General features: G+C 33.5%; 1 protein-coding gene and 1 long non-coding RNA gene across 35 annotated transcripts; one reads left to right on the forward strand and one right to left on the reverse strand.

The window, feature by feature from the left end:
- On the forward strand, positions 1 to 25,952 carry LOC125657833 (clathrin interactor 1-like). 34 transcript variants are annotated; one of them, XM_048888651.2, is made up of 18 exons: positions 2 to 188; positions 3,516 to 3,717; positions 4,688 to 4,826; positions 5,126 to 5,260; positions 7,461 to 7,641; positions 8,933 to 8,977; positions 10,705 to 10,722; positions 12,321 to 12,531; positions 12,705 to 12,861; positions 15,255 to 15,324; positions 15,499 to 15,754; positions 17,758 to 17,844; positions 18,414 to 18,488; positions 19,538 to 19,591; positions 21,134 to 21,263; positions 22,206 to 22,265; positions 22,956 to 23,069; positions 24,241 to 25,952. In XM_048888651.2, the coding sequence occupies exons 1-18, from the start codon at positions 157 to 159 to the stop codon at positions 24,375 to 24,377; spliced, it is 2,103 nt and encodes a 700-aa protein (XP_048744608.2). In that variant the 5' UTR covers positions 2 to 156; the 3' UTR covers positions 24,378 to 25,952. The 34 variants fall into 34 exon arrangements, with proteins under 34 accessions (XP_048744614.2, XP_048744608.2, XP_056005929.1 ...); XM_048888647.2 differs by having other exon boundaries at positions 3 to 188; positions 24,232 to 25,952; XM_048888649.2 differs by having other exon boundaries at positions 3 to 188; positions 21,137 to 21,263; positions 24,232 to 25,952.
- LOC130050296 (uncharacterized) lies at positions 18,249 to 24,000 on the reverse strand. Its single transcript, XR_008798738.1, has 2 exons — positions 23,924 to 24,000; positions 18,249 to 18,521 (listed from the first exon to the last, which is right to left on the reverse strand). It is a non-coding gene; the product is annotated as an uncharacterized LOC130050296 (long non-coding RNA).
- Positions 25,953 to 27,275: the final 1,323 nt, after the last annotated feature.

Here is a 27,275-nt window from a genome sequence, read left to right on the forward strand (position 1 = left end):
GCCACGACGGTCACGTGATACCACTATGCGCCATTACGATTTGTCAACAGACGGAATATTCTAAGAAGGGGTGGACAATCTTGTATCATCGGCTTTCCTGTGTAGTTAATTCGGATTTGTGAGGGATCTCTAGATACAATTAGCTATCATTTAAAGATGTGGAAACTTAGAGAGATAACTGATAAAGTGTAAGTGATTTTTAATGGTAAAATATATTTGTTACCTTGACCTTACATTTGTTACACGTACAGGTCTTCCGGTTTATGTTGTTGACAATTTTATTGTACTAACTAACGTTTTAATCAAGTGGGGTATAGAAATGCTAAACAATCGTATTTGTGTTGTTTTTATTTTGAATTTAAGATTGAGAGATGTCGTAACTACACATTCGACGCGTTTTAAAAATAGGAAGGGGGGTGTCGGCTTGCGGCTTAAACTGTCAAAATTGTCACTTGTGTAATGCAGTTATTTTATTGACCGAACAAGTACGCTGTGGTAGATGAAATGATTAAAGTTACACCCTACAAACAGTGCCGGAGTTTTACGACCCCGTAGTAAAATCAGATCGACAAATTGTGGTATTCAATTATGTAGTTCGAATTTTCTCGACTCATCTTCCATTGATATGACATATTATTTAAAATTAGAAACCACTTTCACCCATATATTTTCTAGATTTCCTGTAGTAACATGATTCAGTGTTTTTGTTTGTGTAGCTCTGACATTTGTGTTCTGTTTATTTCGTTTTCTGTGTCAGATTTATCAAGTGTTGGACCCAACTTTTAATAAACAAATACAAATGAACAATAACAAATTAAATAGATTGAACCCAAAAAGTTGCTGATTAAATCACAAAGATTTAGACAATTATGAATTTTGTATTTCCTTTTGACTGCTTTAAACTTGTTTTTAAGAAATAATGTGTTTTATGAGAACAAACATATCTTTAAAATGTTTTGTTGATTATAGAATAACATGTTTCCATAAAATTTTTCAAATTTGATAAATCTGTGTCAGAAAAGTATATATATGACTGAATCATGCCATATTTTTAGATGCTAATTTGGCATTTTGTCATAACAGACAGTTGACATAGTAATGGGAGTAGTGTAAAGCAGTGCTCCGGGACAAATTTAAGTGAGGAGTATAAAACCATTGAAAATTCTTGATTAGATATTAGGCCAATTCAACTTAATTAGTAGATTATCATCCAGGGTCACCAAAAAGGATGGGGCGGGTGGGAGGATTTTAATTTTTATTTTCTGAGAAAAACATTAATGACACACAGGTTTTTGTCAACAGAAGTGCATCATTTAATGCCAAATGGATACCAATCTACACTTATTTCACAGTTGAATTCCAGGTTAAGCTTTAATTTCAAACACAGAAAGATACCAAACTTCTTCAAGATATGAAGAACAGTAATCCCTTCCTTTCATTTACGCCCGTAAGAACGTGAGAAATAAAAAAAAACCCATATGATCTATTTTCCTCATCAGGACCTTCCGAAGTATTGAAGAATAGAATGTATTGTAGCGATCATGATTAAGACTGCTATTTTTCTAAAACAAGTCCAGGGATTCATTTTACACGAGAATTCACAACTAGGAATTTGGTGACAAAATTCTTTTCATGGTAATTAGAAACTTTAAATGATGAAAATTGCTTGTGTGTGAAGTTGTCAGAAAAATTTCGACAGAAATCACTGTGAAGTACTAAATAAAAATTAAACAATCGATTGTTTTTGTCTTAAGTCACATTTTTTCATATTTAAGATCAAGCCGACTCATGCTACATGTAATGAGTCACGTAAGATAAAGCTTGAACCAGTATCTGATAACAAATGCAATACATGAGAAGTATGTCAACAATACAACCATCAATTATAAAGTTTGACCTTTAATTCTTTGTTCTTTTAGAATACAAGAATTTTGTTTTAATTCAGACACAATTGACAAATTCAATCTGAATTTTAGGTCAGTAGGACAAAAATATTAAATTAATAAAAACTGCTTAGTACTAATATATTTGAGAAATATGAATTTTAAAAAGTCTACTTGTTGAATTCATGATTTTATACACTTTTAAAGATCGATGGATTAAGAATTTTTGCAATCTCTAATACTCTCTATCGGTCTCAATATAATAACCACCATTGTTCATTTCATTATGCTGTTATGTGTTGCTCTAGTTTATATATTTGATTTTTATGCACCTTCTGCCTTGCAACCTTTGAAGAAGTGGAGCATATTCATTCTTTAGATTGGGAATTTTACCCCATGTCTTCAACCAGAAATTGGGAAGTTCATATTGTCAGTTGAATTACAATTTTCTAGTAATGATTGGAACACTTGTAAAATTTAATCTTTCTGTTTTGACATGATTGAGTTAAAATTTTTAGATATAACAACCGAAAGATTTGTTCTCGTCTATTAAATAAAGTAGAAATGTACATGGACTATTTGTAAGCTACATATTTATTTAACACAAGGATCTCGCCTCAATGACTTTGACAATATTTGATGATAAACCCAGAGGTATCGTGGTTACACAGTTATATGTGTAACATTGAGTGTCACATTTTGATTGCTGTCCATGTCTGCATAATATCATACTGCATAATTAGACATCAATTTATGTTATTATATATCTCTTAAAAATCTCCACATCTTGTAGTTTCCCTTGACTTTAGTCAAATTTTACAATAGTACTTTGAGTTGTGGTTGATGGCAGGTTCCACTCTATGGTTTCTTTAATTTATGTAGATCCCATATTCATTACAAGGTAAAATTGAATACATATCTGGAAATAGTCTGACTTTTTTAAATAGAAGGTTTTTTCAACTGTGAATAGAGAGAGAGAGGGGGGGGGGGGACTTTTATTGGACAGTTGTGGAAAATCCCTGTATTGCTTGGTATGTTGGTCAGTTGGTTATGGCTTATCACTATGCACTGTGTTTTCCCACCAACAACTGCTGAACCCACTACTTGATTGTCAACAATAGTTGATCATGGTCATTTCAGGACTCTTGATGTAATTTTAGATTTAAAACATCAGTGTTTTCTACACATGGATTCAGGGGAAGGGGAATACATGTTTTACAATTATTTCTTGTTTTAAATTGCACACTACTTTTCCTTTTATCCTCCCACAGTAATGATTTGTTAAGCTGGAAAATAATTACAAGAATGATGGATATCATAGTATATTCAACCAACATGCATTGATCAGATTCAAATTATGACAATTGCAGCATATAGAAAGAAGGTCACTCAAATTGGACACGTCGAGTACACAGATAATTCACATCATTATATAGAATGGACATCTAGCATACATTTCTCCTTTTGAAAGATATTTAAACTATATGCATTAAGCCATAAATCTGACAGTGATGAAATAATTAGAATGAAACAACTATGAGCAGTGTCTAATGGGACAAAACAGAATTGGACCAAAATTTATGTATGAAGAGGTGTTTTAAGATATTTTAAAAATCATTTTGTACTTTACAGCACCAATGTGGTGATGAACTACTCAGAAGTGGAGACAAAAGTCAGAGAAGCCACCAATGATGATGCATGGGGGCCTCATGGTCAAATCATGCAAGAAATTGCCAGATACACATTTACATATGAACATTTCCCAGAGGTGATGGGCATGCTGTGGAAACGTATGCTTCATGACAATAAAAAGAATTGGAGGAGAACATACAAGGTATAGGGGATTGTTGATAATACGGAGAATACTTTATAAAATGTCATTTAATTAGGGCCCCACCTATAGATAGGAGTCCTGTAGTGATAAGTCTGTGTGTGAGTGCATGCATTAACAATTTTCCTGACTTTATTTTGGCTATCTCCACAGCTGTTGAATTTCAAATTGATACATTTATAAACGTGTATCAATGGGTTTCGGATCAAGTTTTGAGTTTGGGCTTTGTTGACTTGAGTTTTTAAAGAGTACGTTGTATTCAATAAAACAGTTATTGTGAACCTCCATGCCAACATAAAACAGTTCATTATAACCAAAATTCATTATATCCAATAAAAATTTTTTTTTGCTTTCTTCTCATAGAAAAATAGATATTACTTTTCAATAAGGATGAACTCATCACCAGTGTTATAAACACATTTTTTACTGTATTTGGCAGTTGGTTTTTTTGTTTTTTTTTTTTTTTTTTTTTTTTTTTTATTATACACATTTTTAACTATCCTTGCAGCTATTGAATTAAGAATTTTTGTTGGATTTGCTGATAAACTAGAACATAAAGTAAAAACCAAAATATTCATATACTCTGGAATTTTGAAACCTGTTTTGTTTATTTTGGCATTTAAATAAAGTAAGGAGTCTAAAATGATATGATGGTCTCGAAACTAAGTTTTGTAAGCAGAGAAGTCAGTCACAGATACTGTGGGGACCAAACTGTACACACACATTTCTAAGTGGTTTACAAAGTACTATGCATACATTGTTAAATAGAATTGAAAGTTTATGAATTGTTTAGACTTGATGAAAATGTGATGGCGATGATAGAAATTGGTGCTGTCGGTCCAAATGACTGCCAATTAAACCCCCCCCCCCCCCCCAGCTTTTAAGAACTCCATGAAGTAGATTTTTATTCCATTAGATATATATATGAAGCCTTACAATTCTTTAAACCATACTGTACTATTTCTTGTTACAGTCCTTGCTTTTGTTGGCATACCTAGTCAAAAATGGATCTGAAAGGAGTGTAACAAGTTGTAGAGAACACCTTTATGACCTCCGCGCACTGGAGAGTTACACCTTCACGGATGAATTAGGAAAAGACCAAGGCTTAAATGGTAATGTATCTAAAGTAATTGCATGCATCGTATTGTCATACAAACTCATTTTAAACTTTCCAAGTAGTTGTTTAAATGTGTAGGATGACCTGAAGTTACCTATAATTGATTTAACTTTGACCTTTAATTAATTAATTTATATCTTTTCATCAATATGTATGACTTATATTGAGAAAAGATTATTTGAAAAGTGGTGTTCTTAAGAGTGATATTTTCAATAACTCAATTTTGATGTAGCTTTTTTACTGCATTTTTTAGTATTCAGAACATGGCAAATAATGTATCTGTGTAAATTTCAGTGAGAACAAAAGCAAAGGACCTTGTAGAATTCATCCAAGATGATGAACGGTTACGAGAAGAACGTAAAAAAGCCAAAAAGAATCGAGATAAATATATTGGAATGTCTGGTGATAGTTATTCAACAAACAGATATAGTATGATATCGTTTTTCCATGTGTCAGAAATAATTTCCTCACGTAGTGAGCTTTTCTAATTGGAATTTGTCTGTTGTCAATGTAAACTTTTCAGTTTCATATTCTCCAGAAACCTCTCGGCCAATTTCAACCACACTTGGCACCGAGTATCTTTGGGTAAATGAGATTTGAGTCTTCAAATGAAGGGCCATCTCCCTTTCTAAGGAGAGATGATCAAGAAAAGGCACCAAAAATGTGTATTGTGAAATTGTGACTGCATTGAAAAAATATAAAAATTTATGCATGACATTTTAAAATGCTGGAGTTCTGCTCCAGACTTTGAAATGTGTGATGTGATAATTTAGATTTTTAACACTTGCATTTTCCATAAAATTTGTATGCACGACAAGTAAAGTATAGATTGTATGTTAAGCCTTATTCTTTTTTCTAAACAAAACACACGACTATCATGTAATGTAGAGGTTGTCCATGAACTTTATAACAAAACACACGACTATCGTATAATGTAGAGGTTGTCCATGAACTTTATAACAAAACACACGACTATCATATAATGTAGAGGTTGTCCATGAACTTTATAACAAAACACACGACTATTGTATAATGTAGAGGTTGTCCATGAACTTTATAACAAAACACACGACTATCGTATAATGTAGAGGTTGTCCATGAACTTTATAACAAAACACACGACTGTCATATAATGTAGAGGTTGTCCATGAACTTTATAACAAAACACACGACTATCGTATAATGTAGAGGTTGTCCATGAACTTTATAACAAAACACACGACTATCATATAATGTAGAGGTTGTCCATGAACTTTATAACAAAACACACGCCTATCGTATAATGTAGAGGTTGTCCATGAACTTTATAACAAAACACACGACTATCGTATAATGTAGAAGTTGTCCATGAACTTTATGGACATTTTGATTCATGTGCTGCATGCAAATTCTTGTACTTTATTTACATTATTTCTGTAAAGATTTTCAGTTAAAATTACCATGAAGTATATAAGTCAAGACTACTTCTTGATAAAATTTTTGTAGTATAAACATGAACTGTATTTCCCCTCAATTTTCAGGTCTAAAAATGGGGGGTGTATTATATTTGGCAAAATACAGTAATTATTGTGTTTATCATTTGGAAGACTTCTTTAATTTTGCTGATATTGTATGAAGAAAAGCAGAAAGGAATATATATATATATATATATATATATATAAATTAAATTAATTTACCAACCCTGTGGTTCTGACTCCAGGGCAGATCCAAAATAGTCATATAGTGTTGATATAACATTATGTAACGTCTTTCATAAGTATAGGCATTTTTGGGAGCATTCGTGTTTTAAGAACGCTTCTTGTTTATTCTCCCACTGAAATTGGAATTTGCAGTGCAGGAAAATTAGTACCTATAGATTTCATAGCACTTGGAGCTATTGATACTTTTAACTAATGCTTAGGTGACTGATAAGCCTGTGGGCCTATTGTTAAGTTTTATATCGGAATATATGGTGAAAAATTAAAAATCTTCTCAATAATGACAGGGTCAGTTATGCAGTCAATCTCAGATAGTGTTGATTCAGGTTTGTTTGAATTATAGTTCTGAGAGATTCACAATGTGGATCAAAATTTGACACAGGAATAAAAAAAACTTTAAGAATTATTCCTTTCAAGAACTACAGGGCATGATAAAACATATTGATCTGCAAGAATTTGGAATCAAGTTTTACATAATGCATGAATTTAGACCTAAACAAATCTGTTGAAAGTCATCTTTTCTATAACAGCAATACCAAGTTTATAGTAATATTGATGCTTTTCTATGTTATATGGATTCAAGTTTGGTTGAGTTGAGGCTTAGGTTGAGTTATATGGATTAAAAACTTTTAGTAATTAAGAGGTTAAAGTGCTAGGGTAGGGGTCATAATATGGGGTCAAATTTACTTGTTGGAATAAAGAGGGTAAAAAAAATCTTGAATTTTTTTTAATGAAGAACAGCAGGGCAGTGTGACTCAGGTGAGCATTGTGATTCATGGGCCTCTGGTTGTTTTTTTTTTTACCACAATTGTTTAACAAAACTACAAATATCAAACATCATGCATAACGATGTTATCCATTGGTCAATGCCAGTAGGATACATGTATGTCAAACATTCTGAATAGTTTTAATTTGTGTGTACTCTCTGTTAGGTGACAAATATGACGAGGAACCTTCCTCTGTAGGAGGGGGCAGATCAAATCACAATTTAGATGAGATTGATGATTGGGATTCTGGCAACAAATCTATAGCATCAGAAGCAGTGGACAAGGTCAAAGGGTTATGGAATAAAGTTCAAGGTCGCAGAGGTCCTGATGATATTGTGGACTATAGGTGAGGAATTCAGGTTAACATAATGATTTATGCCTACAATAATATGCTTTTGAAATGCAATATTTGGGCAACACAAAGGAAATTCAGGTTAACATAATGATTTATGCCTACAATAATATGCTTTTGAAATGCAATATTTGGGCAACACAAAGGAAAAGTTTTTCTTTTCTAAATGAAAATAGATTTGGAGAAATTGGACAATGTTAACGGAAGGCAGTTTTTCAAAAAGTAACTGCTTTTTGGTAGGATTAGGGTGTTACAATTAGAATTGGTTTTGAACAAATACGATGACGCATGTAACTGTTAACTTTTGTGTTGCCCTGGCAAGTTTTGTGTACAGTAAATGCAAAAAATTTTGTTTGGAATATATTGTTCTTTTTAGTGTGATAACAATGTCGTTGAGATTAATTTGCATTATTTATTGTCAAACACTAAAATGTGTAAGATTTGATGTGATATTTCTAAAAATGATTTCTATGATGCGATAGTGCGTAACGAGATCATGAGTGGTTTGGTGACTTCTTGATCCATTGTATCAACCTTTTGTATGAAAGAACAAATTTTAAGTTAATGTGTTCCTTATTATTATGAACTTCTTTTAACTTTGATTTAAAAAAAAAAATTCATAATTTATCAAAATCGTGATTTTATCACAGTATGTGTGACACTATTGTGTTCCCCAGCTGAAATGAATGGATAATGTAGCATGAGCTGCTTATGCTCAAAAACAGTATCTTTAGAGAAATAGATATTGTTGGATGAATTTTTAGTTTATTTTGATTGACACAAAAATAACAAGACTTCCTTCAAAACAAGGGGTACTGTGTTTACAGCGTAATGTACGTACTTATTGTTCACTTTCACCAACAGTAAATTTTCATGGTTGTGAATATTTTCATGATGTGTAATTTTCATTATCATTGACTCCTTGTAGTATTATTTTCTATGCAGTATTAATACTTCATCTTGCACTAAACCAGACCTCTTTATTAACATTGAATAGAAATATTTATCTCACTTAAAAGCTGTCTCTCAACACATTCATGAAATGTTCTTCAGAGAAACAGACCTTCACCAAGAGCTGTCCTATTTATCTGCTAACTACATCATGCATTAGTTTTGATTTTTGTCTTCAGTTGTGAAAGATGAGCATTTGTAGATGGAAGTATGGGTATAGCTTTAGCCAACAGTGTATTTGATCCCAAAGGCATCATCTGAAGGATGTTCAGTTTGGTGGGGTCTGTCATGTCATGATTTTTATGGTAAAATGGCCAGCTTGTCATTTTTGTAGCTCAAACCGTGCCCCTGGCAGGAAGAACAGTTTGACTGACTTTAGGTGAGAACAACTACTAACTGAAAGTAAAAATGAATTCCCTTGAAACAAATACATGTAACTAACACTCTGGAGTCCATTTGAAAAGTAGTGTTGAACATATGTTGTACTGTGTATGGTTTCAGCATCATTTTTCATTTTGGCTTGCCTGCACATAATTTTTGCTCGTGAGTTTGGTGTCTTTACGTCACAAAAAAAAAAAAATCTTTCTGCTGTATAAGATTTCTCTTTTAGCTTTGCTGATAATTTCAGTCACAAAAATGTTTAATGCTGTTTATTTATTGCTTTCGGTGGAAATAGTACAAACAAGAAAAAGCACCTAGAATCTATGCCCTCGCTGTCTTCTCCTTCATTTCCAGCTATCTGCAAACAAAGCTGTTTGTGTCACAATGACCTTGTCTATTTTGCAACATGTGTATGTTGCAAGGTAAAACATGTCACTATATCGATAAATGGTGGGAAATTATTCAGTCTGATTTGAATGACATAACCTGATTAATGTCTTACATGTAGCAGAATTTTTATCTGGGTGCAGGCAAGCTGAGACAGTATTGTTGTAGATGTGTATTGCATGAGATCTTAAGTATGTGTGACTGTCAAGATAGTGAACATCTGTATCAAGTCTTCAAGGAAGGTCATATGTTGTGCACTTGTACATGTGTATTTACCTATGTCTGTGTACAGGACACTACTGGACATATTTATATACATCCTGAATTGTCACCATTCAATTTACTAACATCTTGCAGTTCAGGAAAGTCTTTTACATGTATGTGGATGGTTTTCTTCCTGTAATTACAAAGTTGTATACCACCTACCCACCACCCTATTTAAGAAGAATAGCATGTGCATATATTATTTAATTGCCAAAACAGTGATATACATGTGTGTCTCACCACCTTGCATTCCTTGTAATATTAACCTATTACAAAATTTTAATTTGTTTTACAGATAAATAATAATGATACTTCAGTTTTTCATACATTGTGATGGCTCTATACCCCATACAAAAATATCACCTGAATTTTGCATTTTAAATGCTGGAATTTAGATCATAACAGTTTGTAACATTGATTTGGAAGAGAAAATCTAAGTTGTGAACGACAGTGAATGTATCCATATTGCCTACTGTACTACTTGGGCTCAAATTTCATATTTACATGAAATGCTTTGTTGAGATTCTTGCACTATATAGTGATGAAGATTTGTAAAATTTTCATAATCGATCATGTGTTATAATTAGAAGCAAAAAGCAGATTGAAGATTCATTAACATAATTGGTCTACTGTTATTTCAATTTTACAATAATTGTTATTGTTAACTAAAGCTAAGTAACTGTAAATAAATACAAAAACGATAAAGACAACTTTTGTAGAATCACTATGAAATGTTTTATTTTTAACCATCAATCATCCATTCTTATTTAGAAGCTCAACAGATCAGTTTTGGAGTATAAGTGATCACGGTATCATCATTAACTTTCAGGAAAGATAGTATGAAGAGATCGATGTAAATTTCTTTGGTGACAATTTCTTACATACTGAAACCTGTGGGTTTCACGATCTATACTTTCATTCTCAAATTAGGTATCTTTATTAAGGACTCCATAATTTAGTTGTTGGGCAAAAGTTCAGTTCAACATGGAACCCAGTCCTAATAAACACCTATTACACAGTGAAATAGTGATTGATTAGGTACTAGATAAAATGAATAAGGACCTCATGATTTAGGTACAGTAAACCTGCAAGGTATAGTACATACTATGTCTTATAATCTGTTCATTTGAAGTACTCTCTGAGAATTATGCCTCTTACATTCTGTTGAAAGTGTACATGTAACTATCAGAATTCCCATGCATGTGTTCTATTTATAGATTGTCTGTCGAGTTCTATTTATAGATTGTCTGTCGAGTTCTATTTATAAATTGTCTGTTAAGTTTTATATAGTCTTCTTTGTTTGTGGAGTTTGCTTCGAGGAATGCCGTGTTCAGAGAATGGAATTTTCCGACTGCTTCAAAGGATTTGTCAAAGCATGCTGTTCATAGTATTCAGTTTGAATGCAAGAATTATTTACACCCTGGCGATCTGTAACTTGTATACTGTAGGATTAATATATCTTTCATAGAAAAAAATCTCTCATTTGCGTGGAAAGTAATTGGACATAAAACCCTCATTATTCATTTTAAATCTTTGCATTTATTTTTCTTGTCCATTGTCACTGAAGTTTCACATTGTTATATGCTTAATCTATTCTCTAGCTTAACAGAACATTGGTATGTTATCTCCATGTCATGTTTTATGTTGTCAAGTAGTACTTTTGACTTATGACTGACAGCAACTAATTTTCATTTTGAATTTCTCATTTTCATACTAATAGAACTGTACTATATTACGATATATCACGCTCGTCTGCCTCAATTCCTTATAACTGATCTTTGTATTTGGTAGTCAAAATTTTTTAAGTTATGCTCAGTGCTGTATGTAATATTTCAAGGCGAATGATGTTTTCAAAGAAAAGAATGTTTTTTGTCAATAGTTTAAAATATTGTAAATGGCACAGTACATGTAGATTTCTTTTGATAAAGATACTAATATTATGTAATTGTATGCATGGTTTTTTATATGACATATTCTTATTTTTTTTTTGGTGTTTGGAATATCCAATGATTATTATCAGTTTCAAATGTTCATACAATGGTATCATTACCGAAAAAGATTGTAAATTCAGACGATTGATGAAAAAAAATAATCTTGAAATTATTTATAATTTCTGTAAAATGATAGAAAAAATTGTATGGAGTGATATTAAAGTTGTACATGTAATATATATTTTTTTTCAATCCACATTCTACACGTGGATTTTGATACAGAGTGTAGTGGCCACTTGTTGGAAAAGTGTATACATACAAGTACTACAAAATTATTTTACTTTATCATAGCTTTAAGGTGCTACTACAATATGAAGTGAATTATAAACATTGTAAAATATACCTTGGCAAATGAGAATGTCTGGAGTTTATTAACTTGATAGTGAATATTCAGTCTAAGTAATGAAAGATAGCTGGAAAGTCTTTATGGAGCACAGAATTCTTAGATTTTATGCCTTGAACTATCTTAAATGCAACATGTATTTGATAATTCTAAATGAGGAAATGTGAAACATTAAAATAGTTGGTGCATTATATTGCATTTGAAGCTACTGGAGAAAGCTTATTTTAGAAAATAACTGTATCATCCATACTCTGTCACATATAGCTACTTTCTTGAGTTTGATGGAGGAAGCTACTTTGTACATGTTGAGGTTGATGGAGGAAAGTAATTTGTATGGAAAACTTCTTTTTTTTCAGTGATGAACCAGACAATAAGGTAGATGACTATGATGATGGGCCCAGTTCCAAATATTCTTATAAAGATGATGATGAAGAGTTCACTTCTGTCGAACGCACTCACACAACCAGAACAGAAAAAATCACAACGAATCGGCGCACAAGATCAGTCGGGAAAAAACTAGATTTAGGGGCATCTTCCAATTTAGCAAAAGATAAATCCGACACAACGGTATTGTTCTGTCATTAATTTTCATAAACACATCTTGTGTCAAAATAGCCCCATTCTGACCTTAGTTCCTAGTGTTTAATGACTGTGATTGGTTGTATTTTCAAACTACTAACTTTATTTATCAATATTGTGAAAAATGAGTTCTCGCTTACATTGTGATTTCATTTCTTTAGTCACAGACCAGTAGTACCGGTGTCCGGGAAGACACAGGACCCAGTTTGATTGACATGGGACTAGCGAAGTCAAATGATGACAGCTTCTCAGAGTTTGCTGATTTCAAATCAGCAGCTGCAAATGGTGACTTCAACCCTAGGGCTGGTACAGTAGCAGGTAAAGTCTATTTGTGTTTGTTGAAATATCAGAATTAGAGAGTTGTGATTAACAATTGAAAGCCATGTGGGTCCCTGAACTTTTCTACTTTTAGAGCTCACATTGATCCATGGGATCACACTACATAGCCATTAAAATGTTAAAAATGATAAGACATTCTTTGATAATTCATTGCTTTTGACACGATAAACAAACCATTCTAGTTGAAACGTCTCATAACCGTGGCCTATTTTATTACCATATCTATGAAAACAACCTCAATCTCTTGCTCTCATAATCACTCAAATAAGCACTCCTCTTCTAGGCCTGGGACTTTGAGACCCCTTGAAAATGCTACATGCTGCTCTAGCTCACTCAGACAAAATGACGTACAGTTTTGACACATGTAAATGATATGAGTCATGGTCAGTATAGCGTTTTATCAATACTTGATGTAAGATTTTAAAATATGTGTGGTTTTGGGACAGGCTGGTATGGGAAGATTAGTAAATCTATTGTAATGCCAAAACAACATTGAAAATGCTCATGAACCCCTCTCCCCATTGCTTTGACTCCAACCCACTAAGTTTTGTCACCCATTGTGACAACACTGAAAATTTACAGACTGTATAAATGTAACTGAATGTTTGAGAGTATGCCCACAGGTATGGGGTGTCAATTCAGTATTGCAAACTTTTTTTATTATGTGACATATACTTTTAACTACCGTAATTTTGATACAACAAATGCATGAATAAGTGAAGTCAGGGTAAAGATCTTCTGAAAAACAGCAGGACCAATGTGACTCAGGTGAACATTGTGGGTGTGTAGAAAGAATCAAATTGTGGTATTCAAGTATGCTGTATATCGGATTAAGTCATAGTTTTGGCAAGTTCTGCAGGGGTATTGTTAAGGCATTTCTCGTGAAATAAATGCATAATTTCTAACTTTTCCAATTTTTAGGAGTAAACTCAGGTGACCTATTGCAATTGGTTGTTGTCCGTCGTGCGTTAACAATTGAACATTTCCAACTTCTTCTTGATAACTACAAGTCCAATTCTTTTCAAATTTGCTTTGAAGCATCACTGGGACAAGGGGGACATAAATTGTAAATATCAGGACTCCAGCACCCCTGGGGCCCTAGGGGCGGGGCAAAAACTGCCCAAAATTGACAAATTTTCAAAAATCTTCTCAAGAACCACACACGTGAAAGAAAAACTAAATGCATAGTGATGTAGAGCAGGAAGGTCTCTACCAACATTTTAAATTTCATGATCCCTGGGGTTGGGGTTCTGACCCCAGGGCGGGGCCAAACTTGTTTTATAGTGTTTATGTGTAAAACACTTAAATGAGATCTTCTTTAGTGCTATTGATTTTAAAGTGAAAGTAAATAGATATTTAGAAAGAATGGGTAGTCCTTTACCAGAATTGTAAATTTGATGACCCTAGGGGTAGGCATTTTGGTATCAGGGTAAGGCCAAAGTGGTCAGTTATCAATTGTGTGAACAATAGACATTTTTAACTTCTTCTTGATAACTATTCCAATTCTTTTCAAATTTGGTATGAAACATATTTGGAATAAGGGGAACATAAATTGTAAATTTCAGGACTCCTGCACCCCTGGGGCCTTAGGCGCGGGGCAAAAACTGCCCAAAATTGACCAATTTTCAAAAATCTTCTTCACAAGACCCGCACACATGTAAGAAAAACTAAATGCATATAGTGATGTAGAGCAGGAAAGCCTCTACCAAAATTGTAAATTTCGTGATCCCCGGGGTAAGGGTTCTGACCCCAGGGCGGGGCCAAACTTGTTATATAGTTTTAATGTGTAAAACACTTTAATAGCATCTCCTTAAGTGCTATTTATACTAAATTGAAACTAAATGGACAGAGCAGGTAGTCTTTTACCAAAATTGTAAATTTAATGATCCCCAGAGTAAGAGTTCTGACCCCAGGGTAGGGCCAAACTTAGTATATAGTATTGACTGTAAGTTTGCTGATACTGTATAAAATCTAAATGCATACTTAGGAATAGCAGAAAAGGATGTACAAAAAATGGTGAATTTCATAACCCAGGGCAGGTACTTATATTTATGTCAGACTTTAGGATGAGTCCAAATTAGTCATATCTTTTGATGTTTTAATGTTAATACATGTATTATTTAAAGCCTTTCATCAGTGTATGCATTTTTGAAGGCAGTAAAGTTTTAAGAACACATCTTGTTTTTTCTGTTGCTGAACATTAGAATTTAGCTTAGATATTCAGAACAGGAATTTTTTTTCTAGGTTTCCAAACCCATGGAAGTAGTGATACTTTTTCACTAGTACTCAGGTGACCGATAAGGCCTGTGGGCCTCTTGTTGTTTTCAAATATTTATGTCAGAAAACATGTAAAAATCTTTTTCTGATTGCAGTTTCTCCGAACAAAGACTTTGGTGACTTTGCAAGTTTTGATAATAGTGCCAATACTGCAAAACCAGTGGGGTAGGTTTTTGAAGAAAGAAATAACATTTGCACATGTAGTTGCATATGGTTTTACAATCCTGACAAAATGCTCAGCTTTAGTATTGAAATTTCATTGTGGTCTCCTTTGCTTTGTACTTTTTATATATATGCTTGATGTTTTGATTAATGCAATTTTTTTTTGTTTCATTGTAGAAGTGATGGCTTTGCAGATTTCTCTCAATTCAACCCAGCTGCAGCAAGCTCCTCAAATGCAGCACCAGCGAGTAATGAATTATTGGATGTGTTTGGAAACAGTTCTGTGTCAACAGCTGTACCTGCCAATAGTTCTGCGATAGGCACTCCAATGATGGCCAACATGCAGCCCATGAATAATATGTCCATGCCTGGAATGAATTCACCCATGATGGGGGTCAATATGAATATGGGTATGACCGGAGTGCCAAGCCAGGTCAGTTTCAATATTGTTAAAAAACTGAGAGAATAAATGTCTTGAAAGCTCAAGAAATTGATAAAGACTTAAAATGTGGAATCAACCAGGCCTCAAGACCATAAACTGAGAATATTCTTAAGTCTAAATTTCAAATCCAGCTAACTTTTGAAATAATTTTCATAAACAAATATAATTATCAGTATTTGTTTGCATTTGATTATTTTTATAAACCTGCAATTTTTTAAATTCTCCGTTTATGGTTTTCTTGGGGCCTTATATAATGATATGGAGAGGTGCTGACAGGGTAGCATTTTTATGGTTTTCTTGGTCAGTATCAGTTGAGTCACACCCCCCCCCCCCCCCCCCCCCCCCCCCCCCCTAAAAAAATACAAATCCAGTTATCTGACACCTTCTCTGTTCATTGTAATTAAGACATAATGAATAAGATCTTTCATTCCGACAGGGTAAAACACAATTTACTAGAATAAATACATCACAATGTGGCCCTACAATTTTTACAAACATCCAAAATGTTTAGACAAGGAAATTAAAATTTTAGGGAGAGGGCTTAAATAGGCTATGCCTGCTGCCCGATCCCATTCACTTTGTGAATAAAATATAGTTTAAATAAAACAGGGAAATTCAGCAGATTATGAGTTATACCTTTAGGCTGTTCAAAATTAATTCCACGTTTAACGTCACATGAAAACGTCAAAACCTACGAAGGAGGGAGGAAAAAAATAAAGAAACAAAAATTTTAAACAAATGTGTATTTATTGAAAATCACCTATTCAGTGACCCAAAAATCAACAATTTCAATTAATAGACATCACCCAATTTAGTGACCAAAAAAGTAATATATCAAATTAAACACATTGTAGGATTTGATTTTCAAGTCCAAGTCAATGTTTGCGTTTTCCCAGACTTTTTCCTTAATCTGAGTTTGTATCCCTTCTGCGAACACACCATGCAGATTGGGTGAGCAGAGGGGTGACTTGCGATAATATCAGGTGGTACATTCAATAGATTTTCATCACCACAAACATAGCAAAGTAAAGGAAAACTTCCTTTTGTGGAAATAGTTGCTTGACACTTGTGACTCACAGTTACAATTAAAATTATGATGACAATATTTCATACATTTTTATAATGACACATATTTGGTTTAAAATATGCTTTACTTTGTTTTGTGTTGATTTTTTATACAATTTTCTATGTACTATTAATCAGTTTTGAAAGGAAGTTGCTAATTTGGTGTACCACAACTAAAAGATCAGGATTGTACCTTCACCTCTCCAAATACAAGGCAGGATTCCGATAGTTTAGGACGCCTTCAAATAAATTGATTAAATAATTAGCTTTCTTTTTAGTGCTTTTAATTTTTATGATTAAATGCTTTGTACAAAGTAATTATCAATCAGTAAGTTCTGTATTTCCAATCGCAGTACAAACTGTCATGAAATAGTATATCGGAACTCTTCAGTGTTGAGAAGGTAAATATGAAGTGTGATAGGGAGTTAATAGGATGTCTAAGACGAAAAGTTGAAGAGATCAAGGAATTCAGTTTAACCCATTTTAATCGCAAAAAGCGGCTGGATTTCAGGCAAGATTTCCCGAATCACTTTGTGTGACACTGGTCTGACATTCGAGAGGCGTCGGTCCAAATATCCAGCCTCGACGAATCTCGCTGAGATTAGTTCGGTTCAAACCATCTTTGTACGTTTTCTTTACTTTAATAGTGGCATATACTTCCATTTTCTTCATGTAAGGACCTCTGATTCAATTTTTCAGTGCGTTTTCCTCTTACACTGGATGTAGAATTAAGTCGCTAAATGAAAAAACCAAACCTGAACGACTACTTCAAATCTGGATTTGTTTGTTTTTTCAAAACGACAATTTCGCCGAAACCTACGCGCGCGGGTGATGTTAAACGTAGAATTAACTTTAGACAGCCTTATTTATAATAGCTGGTTACAGCTGATGGCTTACTTATTTTAAGTGTGAATGTCTTTGACATACAGATGGGAATGAACCCACAGATGATGGGGGTGACATCACAGCCACAGATGTCTGGAATGATGGGGCCCATGGGAATCCCACCACAGCAGGTTTGATATTTATGTGATGAAATCAGTAATATATGGCTCATTATCATTGTACAAATGAAAGTAAAAAATGTACATGTATCAACTAATAGATATTTGTAATCCATCTGTCTGTCAACACTTTCAATAGCACATGGTAATCTGTTTCTTTTGGAATAATTTCTTAAATTCTATACATAATTCACTTTGTCTTTAGAGTTGTGAGACCTCAATATTTTTTTTTTTAATTTTGATAAAATAATAGCACTTTCTAAGGCAGTAACTTGAAAAGGTTTTCATAGAATTTAATGGTAATGTTCAAATTCCTACAGTAATTACCCTGTCTGTCCATCTGCCAGCTCTTTCTATGACATGCAGTAACTTGCTTTTCTTAACTTTTATATACGAGATTAGAGAGAGAAAGACCCCTTTCAATTTTCAGATTTATTCCAGGACCTCTTCTGACTTCTGTTTTGTAGTTCATATATGTTTTCAATTTCAAAGAATATTTGCAAACATTTAGTCTATTTGAGAATATCTATTTGGGATATTTCATCAGTCCTGTATTGTAAAGGTATACTAAATGCTTTCAGTCCATGATGATGACGCCTGGGATGCCACAGAACATGGGATTTACAACCAATTTTCCAATGCAGGGCACTGGAATGGTAAGTTGTACTTCAAGAATATGGTAGTCCATTCTGAAATATAGAAATGAAGGAGAACAGGAAGATAAATTTGATGAAAATGACTACCATTTTCTTATGCACTGTAAACGGTGAACTTTTGCATGAGATATGATGTATTGCAATTTAAAACTGCTGATGGAAAGTATCGGTGCATGATGAAAAAGGTGTACTGTTCACACACTGGTTATGGCACAGTTGTTCATTTGTAATTATGGACAATATTATACAGGTAGAATAGAATTCAGCACTACAAGCTTTCTGTGACAAAATGTTATTTTGAAATACATGTACATGTAGTTTTCAATTAAGCAGTATGTCTGGATGTGTGATTAAATTCAGAGACCACCTACTTTTGCCAGGCTGTCTGAATTCAAGTAATGCACACATTCCATTCTCTGTGCAATATCACTTGCATCAATTGACTGAATCTTAGTATGTCTTTAAATAGAAATAGTTAGAAATATCTCATAAACATGCATGTTTACGAGATATTTCTAACTATCACATGTGACCTCCTGGCAGAGGTATTGATGATAATGCCAAAGCTTTTTCCAATACTGGTAGATCACATTTGGTAACTTTGTGCTTCCATCACTTTAACCGTGCACATTGCAGATTTACCATTAGACATTATCTGCCACATGAAATAAAATATATGCTCAGTATATTATAAAGCCATGTAGCCATTAATATATGAATTTAGCTCTATATGTCCCAGCTGCATATAACACTAGGCAGGAACATTAAGTAGAAATGTGGATGGGAGGCTCGGTTATTAACATGTCCCCTTATTTTCCTCGATTAAACTTGCATGCTACAGCTACATGTTTGGAAAATAATGGGTTTGGTTTGAATTAACAAAAGTGGTTTAATTCAATAGAAAGATTTTACTCCATTTTGTTTCATTTTAATAATGACATTTTCAAATTCAAACGTTTTTGTGTGTAGCTAAATTGATGTTTTTAACACAGTTTTGTGTTCTTCGTAATTCCCATGTATCATGAATTTCTAATACCATGTAACTTTAGGTTGCAGAAAATACAGAAATAACTAGCATAACTACGTCCACATCTGAAAGCCAGGTTGGTTGTTTTTACTCTCCCTACAGCTTCATGTATAGCTGGGGATAAGACATACTGATACCAACTACAGTGCTATTAAATTTGTAGCTTCACATGCAAGGAACTATTGAGGAGAAAAAAAAACAACCCAAAAAACAAAATTTAACTACAAAAAAACCCTCAACAAAACAAAAGCAGATCAGAAATGATAATACATGTATTAAAAATTAGTTTTTATATGGTCTTTTTCAGAATTTGAATTCATAATTGAATTTTATTGTCTCCTTGTGTGTGAACTCCAATTTTTTTTATTCCTCTTGTACTCTGTAATCCCGCTTTGTGCTAGATTTACATAACACATAAACAAGATGTAGTTTCTACTGTCAGAGTAATATGAGTATTTAAACCTATTTACAGGTCACCGGTATATTGTAGATATCAAATAGATTTAAATATAGTAATAGGGTGTGGTCCCTTGTAGGTTTTACAGTGTGAACGTAAATTAACAGGGGTAAATTTCAAGGCATTTATAATATTGTCTGCCCATCCATTGCATCTGTCTGTCCACACGGATTTTTGTCTAGTAGGTTAAGTATTTTTCATCCTAGAGACTTCATCGTAATTTGGAACAAAAGTGGGTCATGGTAAAAGATAGACATAATAGATTTACAGATCAATATATCAAAGATCACAGAAGCACTTGTCAGAATTTCAAAATTGTAAAAGTGTCTAGGAAGTTTCCTGTCTAATGAATTGTTTCAGGTATAAATATATAGTAGTAATTAAAGAGGCAGAAGCTACCATAGTCTTATGTGGCAAGATCTAATGAAATATAGCAAAGCCTTCAAGGTCTAAGTTTCACAAATGTGCTTTCTCCATTGATATTATACAAAGGAAATCACCCTCTTTATCTGTATTCCCTTATCCATTCCATGCAAGCTTTTAATACATATGTAGTAGAAAGAGTGCATGCTCCACTCTGAATCTATACATTATATCGTTACATGTACAAGCCTTGTAACCAAAATAAGATGTGTCTGTGACCCCTGACTTTCACCTTGTTGACTGACCTTGAAATTTCTTAGTTGCATAGCTTTAATAACCAGGTATGGAGTCTCTATCTTGTATAGTTCAAATGTTACAACAATAGATTAAAGTTGTGGACAGGCAGAAATACAATCCAAAACATTTCGCTCCCAATCTGATGCATAATAACAAACATTCATCAGAGCTAGATGATTCCTCTTGCCTCTGATAAAGGTGAGTGTTCTAGTCCATCTACCTTGTTTATATATATAGTACATGGAGCAGTAATATATATGTATCTCTACATCCAAGCTTTGTACCTCATGCTTTGTTAATCCTCTGTACAAGTCCTATTGTTATGTCTTGGTTCAGGGAATTTTAAGCTATGATAGGAGGGCAGCCAGTGGAGATAGTGAATGGTGGATGTATAAAGTTAGAAGATTGTTGCATTCATAAGGCAGAATTATTTAAAGGTTTGTAGTAGAGTGTGAGGCGTGTTTAAACAACTTGATGACAGCACACATTTTTACCTTTCAGCAGAACAGTCCCAACACCTGGTCAGATACAGGAAAAGTCAACATCAGTCTGGATGGGTTAAATTCCCCAAATAAATACCAGAAACAATCACAGCCGTCCATGAACCAGTTACAACAGCAGAATAATTCAGGTAATACATACACATAATGTAAGCAATGCAAAAGATGCTCAGGCAGTGGTGCAACACAATGAGCTTACTCAGTGGAAGTTTGTCTCAGGCTTAAATAGGAAGCCACGTCTACATGGACGTATTCTGTGGTCACTGTAGATGTAATTTCTTAATGTGTAGTACTTAGTGACTTGCTGGTGATGTCTGCATTCATGAAAGAATCCTGAATATTTACCAGCAGATGTAAAATTGATTTGCCTTGCTAGAATAGAGAGCAATAATGGTTAAGGAGTGGGGGCATTTGAAAAGTTAGTATATAATTGGGGGGGGGGGGGGGGTAAAAGAGTAAGTATATAATTGGAGGGGGGGGGGGGGGAGAGTAAGTATATAATTGGAGGGGGGGGGGATGGATAGAGGGGGGGGGGGGGGGGGGGGGGGGGGGGTGGATAGAGGTATACAGATGCACACATTGGAGCGTATGACAAGTGAAAGCTGTTTTTGTAAGATATTATAATTTGCTTCAAAAGATAACCATGTATCATCCTCATATACCTCCAGAATTTTAGTTCTGAATTACGGGAGATAGAGAGGGTAATATGCGTAATTGGTATAGTAGACCAACACATCCATCTGCCAAATTTTGTGCATCAGGTTTTTTTTTTAAAAAAAAAACACAAAAAAAACCCCGTTATATTTACATAAGTTAAAGTAACAAAAATCATAGCAATATCCCCAAATCTCAAAACAACAGTCATTTACCTTTAATAGCTTTCACTGTCAAGTGAGTTGTGTTGCCATTTAAAAAAAAAAAAGTCATGTGATTTGCATCACAGAATTTCTGTTGAGATACAGTAAATTTCCATGAATGTGACTAACTAGAAATGGGTTACAATGAAAATGAAATCAATTCTTATTACTGACAGCTTGATAGAGAATATTTTAACAGTTTGAATGTATTTAAAGGAGTCCCATTTAACACTTGGAGCCCTGAAATGTATCAGATGGGGTGCCCAACTGACTATGGTATAATTCTTGCTTGAGCAGTGTGATCTTGCTGTGCATGTGTTCTGGATTTGTGTTCTTTTTTAAGTTGACTTTGATTTAGGCAGCATATTGGTGAAGTTCTCTTTCCAATTCATGTACAATTAATTTTGCAAGTTTTATTTGGCAATTTTCTATAAGGTTTATAATTGATGGGAATAGTGATCTTGATTTGATAGGTAAAGATTTGAAGTGATGCAGTGACTGCTTATGGCTTTTGGTAGAATTCTGGTGTTGAGTTTTTCTATATTAGTCAAACCAAGACTTGCATTTATAATATACTACAATTTGTGGCATCAAGGTGTGTTGTGCATTTGACATGTTTATAATGTATATATTTATACATGTTATCCATACTAAAGGGCATGTTATGCAGGTATGTACAGTGTATTGTTGTTTAATAGGAAATACCTCATTAGATTATAGTCAAAAGGAAGGTATACAAGCTACTTTTATATCGCTTTACAATTCTTATAGCATGTAATGAATAATGATTTGGTAAGAAGTACATTTATGTAAGTAATTCGCAAAATAAACACAAGATACATGTAGTTTGCTTGAAATGTTCACGAGTCATTGTAGAGATAAATTGTACTTCCTTATGTTTCAAGAAAATGACTAAAATGGTTGAATGCTTGGTATTTTGTCTCTATTTATATTATTGTTTTGTAGGAATGATGATGGGGAATCAACCAGGAATGCCAGGATTGCAACAAGGAATGCAGAATATGTCACTAAACCAGGGCAACATGATGGGCCAGCCCCGTCCCATGATGGGACAAATGGGTAAGCAGGGCATTATGTTTTTGGGCATATCCAGACCCAATTGGTGAAGGGAATTGAGATATATGAAGAACAGGGGTTAGATTTGGCTGTTTTGAGGATAATCTCAATCACTGAAAATATTTATCTTGGAGAATGGATATCTATTTTGTGAATATGTTAAGTAGTCTACATTTTTTTAGTTTTACCAAATGTGCAAGAGAACTATTTTGCTCAAAGATCTGGATTCTTTTAGATATTCAGTGTTAAAGGATTAGGTAACTGGAGGGGAAATTCTTGGTTAAAAGATTTTGAGTATATTGTCTGCCTGGGATTAGGTTAAAGCACGAGGACAATAATCACTTTAGGTGAAGCAGTATTCCACTTTACATAGTTTGTGTTTGAACACTTAAATTAAAAAAATGGGGTGTTTTTTGGTTTGTTAAATGAAAGATGAAGGTTGAAACGCTTAACCCTTGTTAGCGGGTTATGCAAATTTTGTTTGCATCATTGGTAATTAATTTTGTTAAATGAGAGATGAAGGTTGTAAACATTGCAGGAAAACACTTAACCATTGTTAGCGGGTTATGCAAATTTTGTTTGCATCATTTGTAATTTTGATATCACGTTTGACACATCAAAGCAGAAATTTTATTATATTTTTCTTCTTTTTAAATATACTTTCATGGATGTAAAACATAGATGTTAATATTGACCTGTAAGTTAATTAAATGTAACGGCTGAGTATTACCGGACCTTGACCTTTCTCCGTGTTTGGATTTGAATAAACTCCAAGAACAAACTCAACTTGCGTAAAATAAACCATGATGACAAGAATGAATATTCATTATTCTTTACTGAATTTTAAGTTGACCTACCTGTCACTGCATACTGCTTTAACACATTTGTTTATTTGTTAGTACATCTAAGTGTGGAATGTATATATCCATACAGGAAGACGGCACTTATAAATCCGATTTAACATGTGTCTTCATTGTACAAATGACAAACGGTGCATTTTTAAAAAAGATAAGCAAAAAACACACAAGTGAATATGACTGAAATAAGACCAATCTTTCACGAAATAAAATAAATATCCAATTGACAAAGACAAGAATATTTATATTGTAGTACATTTAAGAGTTCCAAATATATTTATTTATCTGTTTATGTTTTTATTTTTGAGGAATGTCAGTTGGCATGCAAGGAAACATGGGAATGCAGACAGGCATGATGGGAAATATGGGAATGCAGAGTAAAATGATGGGGCAGAGTAGTTTTCAACAAAGAACTGATGCGGCATTTAGTTCCTTTGGTAATTTAGGAAAGTGAATTAAAAACTCCACAGCATTTTAAGCTGTAAATACCGATTCACAAGGACAGAAATCTCCATCGTAAAAAAAATGTGAAGTACACTGGAGACATACAGACAGTACTAGAAATCTCGCTTATTTTCAGCAGTGCTGTATAATAACATAGATCTCTTTATACAGTGTTATATATCATGACTTGTTGTTTGCAAGATGTGGATGTTGAAGTCATTCAATGAATAGAACAGTAAATTAATTTTGTTTTTGAATGTGCAATAATTTTGTTTATCAAGTAGGTATAAAGAAATTTTTAAAATATTGGTATTTAGAAAAGAAATATTGTGTAACCCACGAAAGCTTAAAATTGTACAGCATGATAAAACCTACCATTTTCTTGCAATAGCTGTACTATTTTAAACTTTCAATCCCCATCACAAATGTATACTATTAGCTGTGCTATTTTTATGCATGCTCAAGATCTTTAATGCATGCACACATGCTACGTACATGTCATCAAAAATTGTTTGTGGTTGTGATATAAATGAAAAGACTCCAAGTTTAGGCATGGAAATTAACTTCACTGAAAACTTACGTGTTATCTGCATTATAATTACATTTTTATATATGTATGCTGTAACCAGTTCATTTGTCCTTTTGTTTGTATTTTTTCTTCATGAAATTGTCCAACTTTTAATTCCTTTAGATAATAGGTCAATTTTCAGCATTATCCCAACAATTATGTACAAGTGTGTGAAATGTAAATTTCAGTAATGTACATGTATTTCATGTGTTTAACATTTATATAGATTTTATTCCAGATTGTCTCCCCATTTCACAGTAAACAAAAAAAGTGTCTTACAAAATTCTTGAAGAGTTATCTCACCATTGTTCATCATAAATTAAAAATCCAAAACGCATCAAATATTATCACACGAAGAACATATCATGGTGTTGGATAGATGGAGCAGTTGTGTGTATTACGGTGTTATTACAACATTCCATTGTAGTTCGGGGTAAATGGAAAACTTGCTCATTTACACTGCTTCATTTCAGAAGCAATTGCTTTGAAGTGGAGGGATTGTTGAAAGCATTTTGAGTATCAAAATTCATTGAATAACATTACAGAAGTGTCATGAGTGAATATAATGCCTGTTTGTAATACAGTGAATGGAAATGTGGGTCCAATGCTTTAGAATGGGAAATTACTATATTGCGATGTAGATGTTGGTAGTAACTGTTGTAGAGCGAAACGAATTTAATATGGAAACTTTACGAACTATTGTATGGTGTCTATAGCAAATACTTGTACATAGGTTAACATTAATTTATATAAAGATGCAGTATACATATATTTTGTTGAAAAAATATTTCAAACTCTTTTTAAAAAAAGTGATTTTATCACTTTAATAGATATTTCAAAATATTGTTAAAGTGTATGAATTTGATTCTATGAAAACAATTTTCTATATACATCTATTTACATAATGATGAATGTATGTACTGTATATTCAGTTATTTTTAATGTGATATGTATGAATGGATTATACATACTGTTGTATACAAGATGCAGTATTATAATAAAGGAACAGAAATTGTCGTACAGAATTTCTCTGTTAATAAAGATGTCATCTTCGCTAGCCAAGGGTTTTATGGGGAGCGGAGTGGACCGAAAACCCTTGGCTAGCGAAGATGTAAAGATGTATGCAGAGGGGATTATGTAGATTAGCATGGTCCGTTTCTACAATGTACATTGCACTGGAATGGAATATAGTATCAGTGATGGTGCATTGTTTATGAGCATTTTTTGGCTACGAACTTAGCCATTCAGATAATATGCCAATCAAAAAGATTACCAAGGTCCAGACTTGGTGCTGATGTTGAATTTTCTCTAGCCACTGTGGCTATAATTGGGTCCGATTTGTATTAGCCACATTTCATTTTCATTAGCCACACAAAATTTGAAAAAAGGAATTTAATATGGTTCAAAGATTTTTATTTGCAAAATACACTGAAACACGTACTCGCAGTTCTCATCACCATAAAAAGGGGAAAAATAGTGAAAACACATGGTAAAATAATGATACACTGTTTCAAGATGGGAATTTACCTGGTCGCAGTGTAAAGGAAAAAAAGTCAAAACTTTATGCAGAGTACTCTAGCAAATTTTCTAACAAAATACCATTTACTATTAGATTCTTGAATAAATATCTAACCCCTAGACCTAATGCACGGCTGGTATAAATCATATGAAGTGGGTGCATAGTAATGCCATTAATACCCCCTCAATTTTAGGAAATAATTATATCCATGATAATGTAGAGACCCGTCCAACCAAAAAGAATTCGAACCCAGGATTGTCCGCACACCATATATTCATGGTTTTATGGCGCCATTTGTTACTGGATAGTTGAATCATTCGTCAAACTCGACTGACTCCATCATCACATATTTAAATGGTATCATGAGTTTCTAAATGATGGAAATATTTAAATAAAATGACAAGATCAGAATTCGAAGTAAAACACAAAAATTAAAGTAGAAAAATCTCTTTCGCCAAAGTGGCGAGTGAGGCATGAAACTAACTCGCCAAATGCAGTTAATTTTCACCATTGGCGAAGTGGCGATCAGCTAGCGCTAACACAGAAAGTCTGGATGTTTCGACATGCAGTGAAGTATTTTGTAGTATATGGGACAGGAGAAAATTTTGGGCTGGACCAGGAATCAAACTTTGGACCCTACATTTACTAGTCAGGTGCTCTAAGCACTGAAATTTTGAAGAAGATATTCACAGTCCATATTGCCCTCAGTACTACACTTTACAACCAACTACTTCATTAGCTTCTGATTGAGTACTCCAGTGGTTCCTGAAAATAAATGTAATCTTGCAGTTACAAATATGAATCATCTAAGCAATAAACTC

Source organism: Ostrea edulis, chromosome 9, assembly GCF_947568905.1.
Source record: "Ostrea edulis chromosome 9, xbOstEdul1.1, whole genome shotgun sequence".
Classification (NCBI taxonomy): Eukaryota; Metazoa; Mollusca; class Bivalvia; order Ostreida; family Ostreidae; genus Ostrea; species Ostrea edulis.

Bases quoted from the DNA above. Each gene is read 5' to 3' on its own strand.
- LOC125657833 (XM_048888647.2), top strand. From the start codon at position 157: ATGTGGAAACTTAGAGAGATAACTGATAAAGT. The intron at 15,325-15,498 runs GTAGGTTTTTGA...GTTTCATTGTAG, and splicing joins AATACTGCAAAACCAGTGGG to AAGTGATGGCTTTGCAGATT. The intron at 17,845-18,413 runs GTTTGATATTTA...AAATGCTTTCAG, and splicing joins TGGGAATCCCACCACAGCAG to TCCATGATGATGACGCCTGG.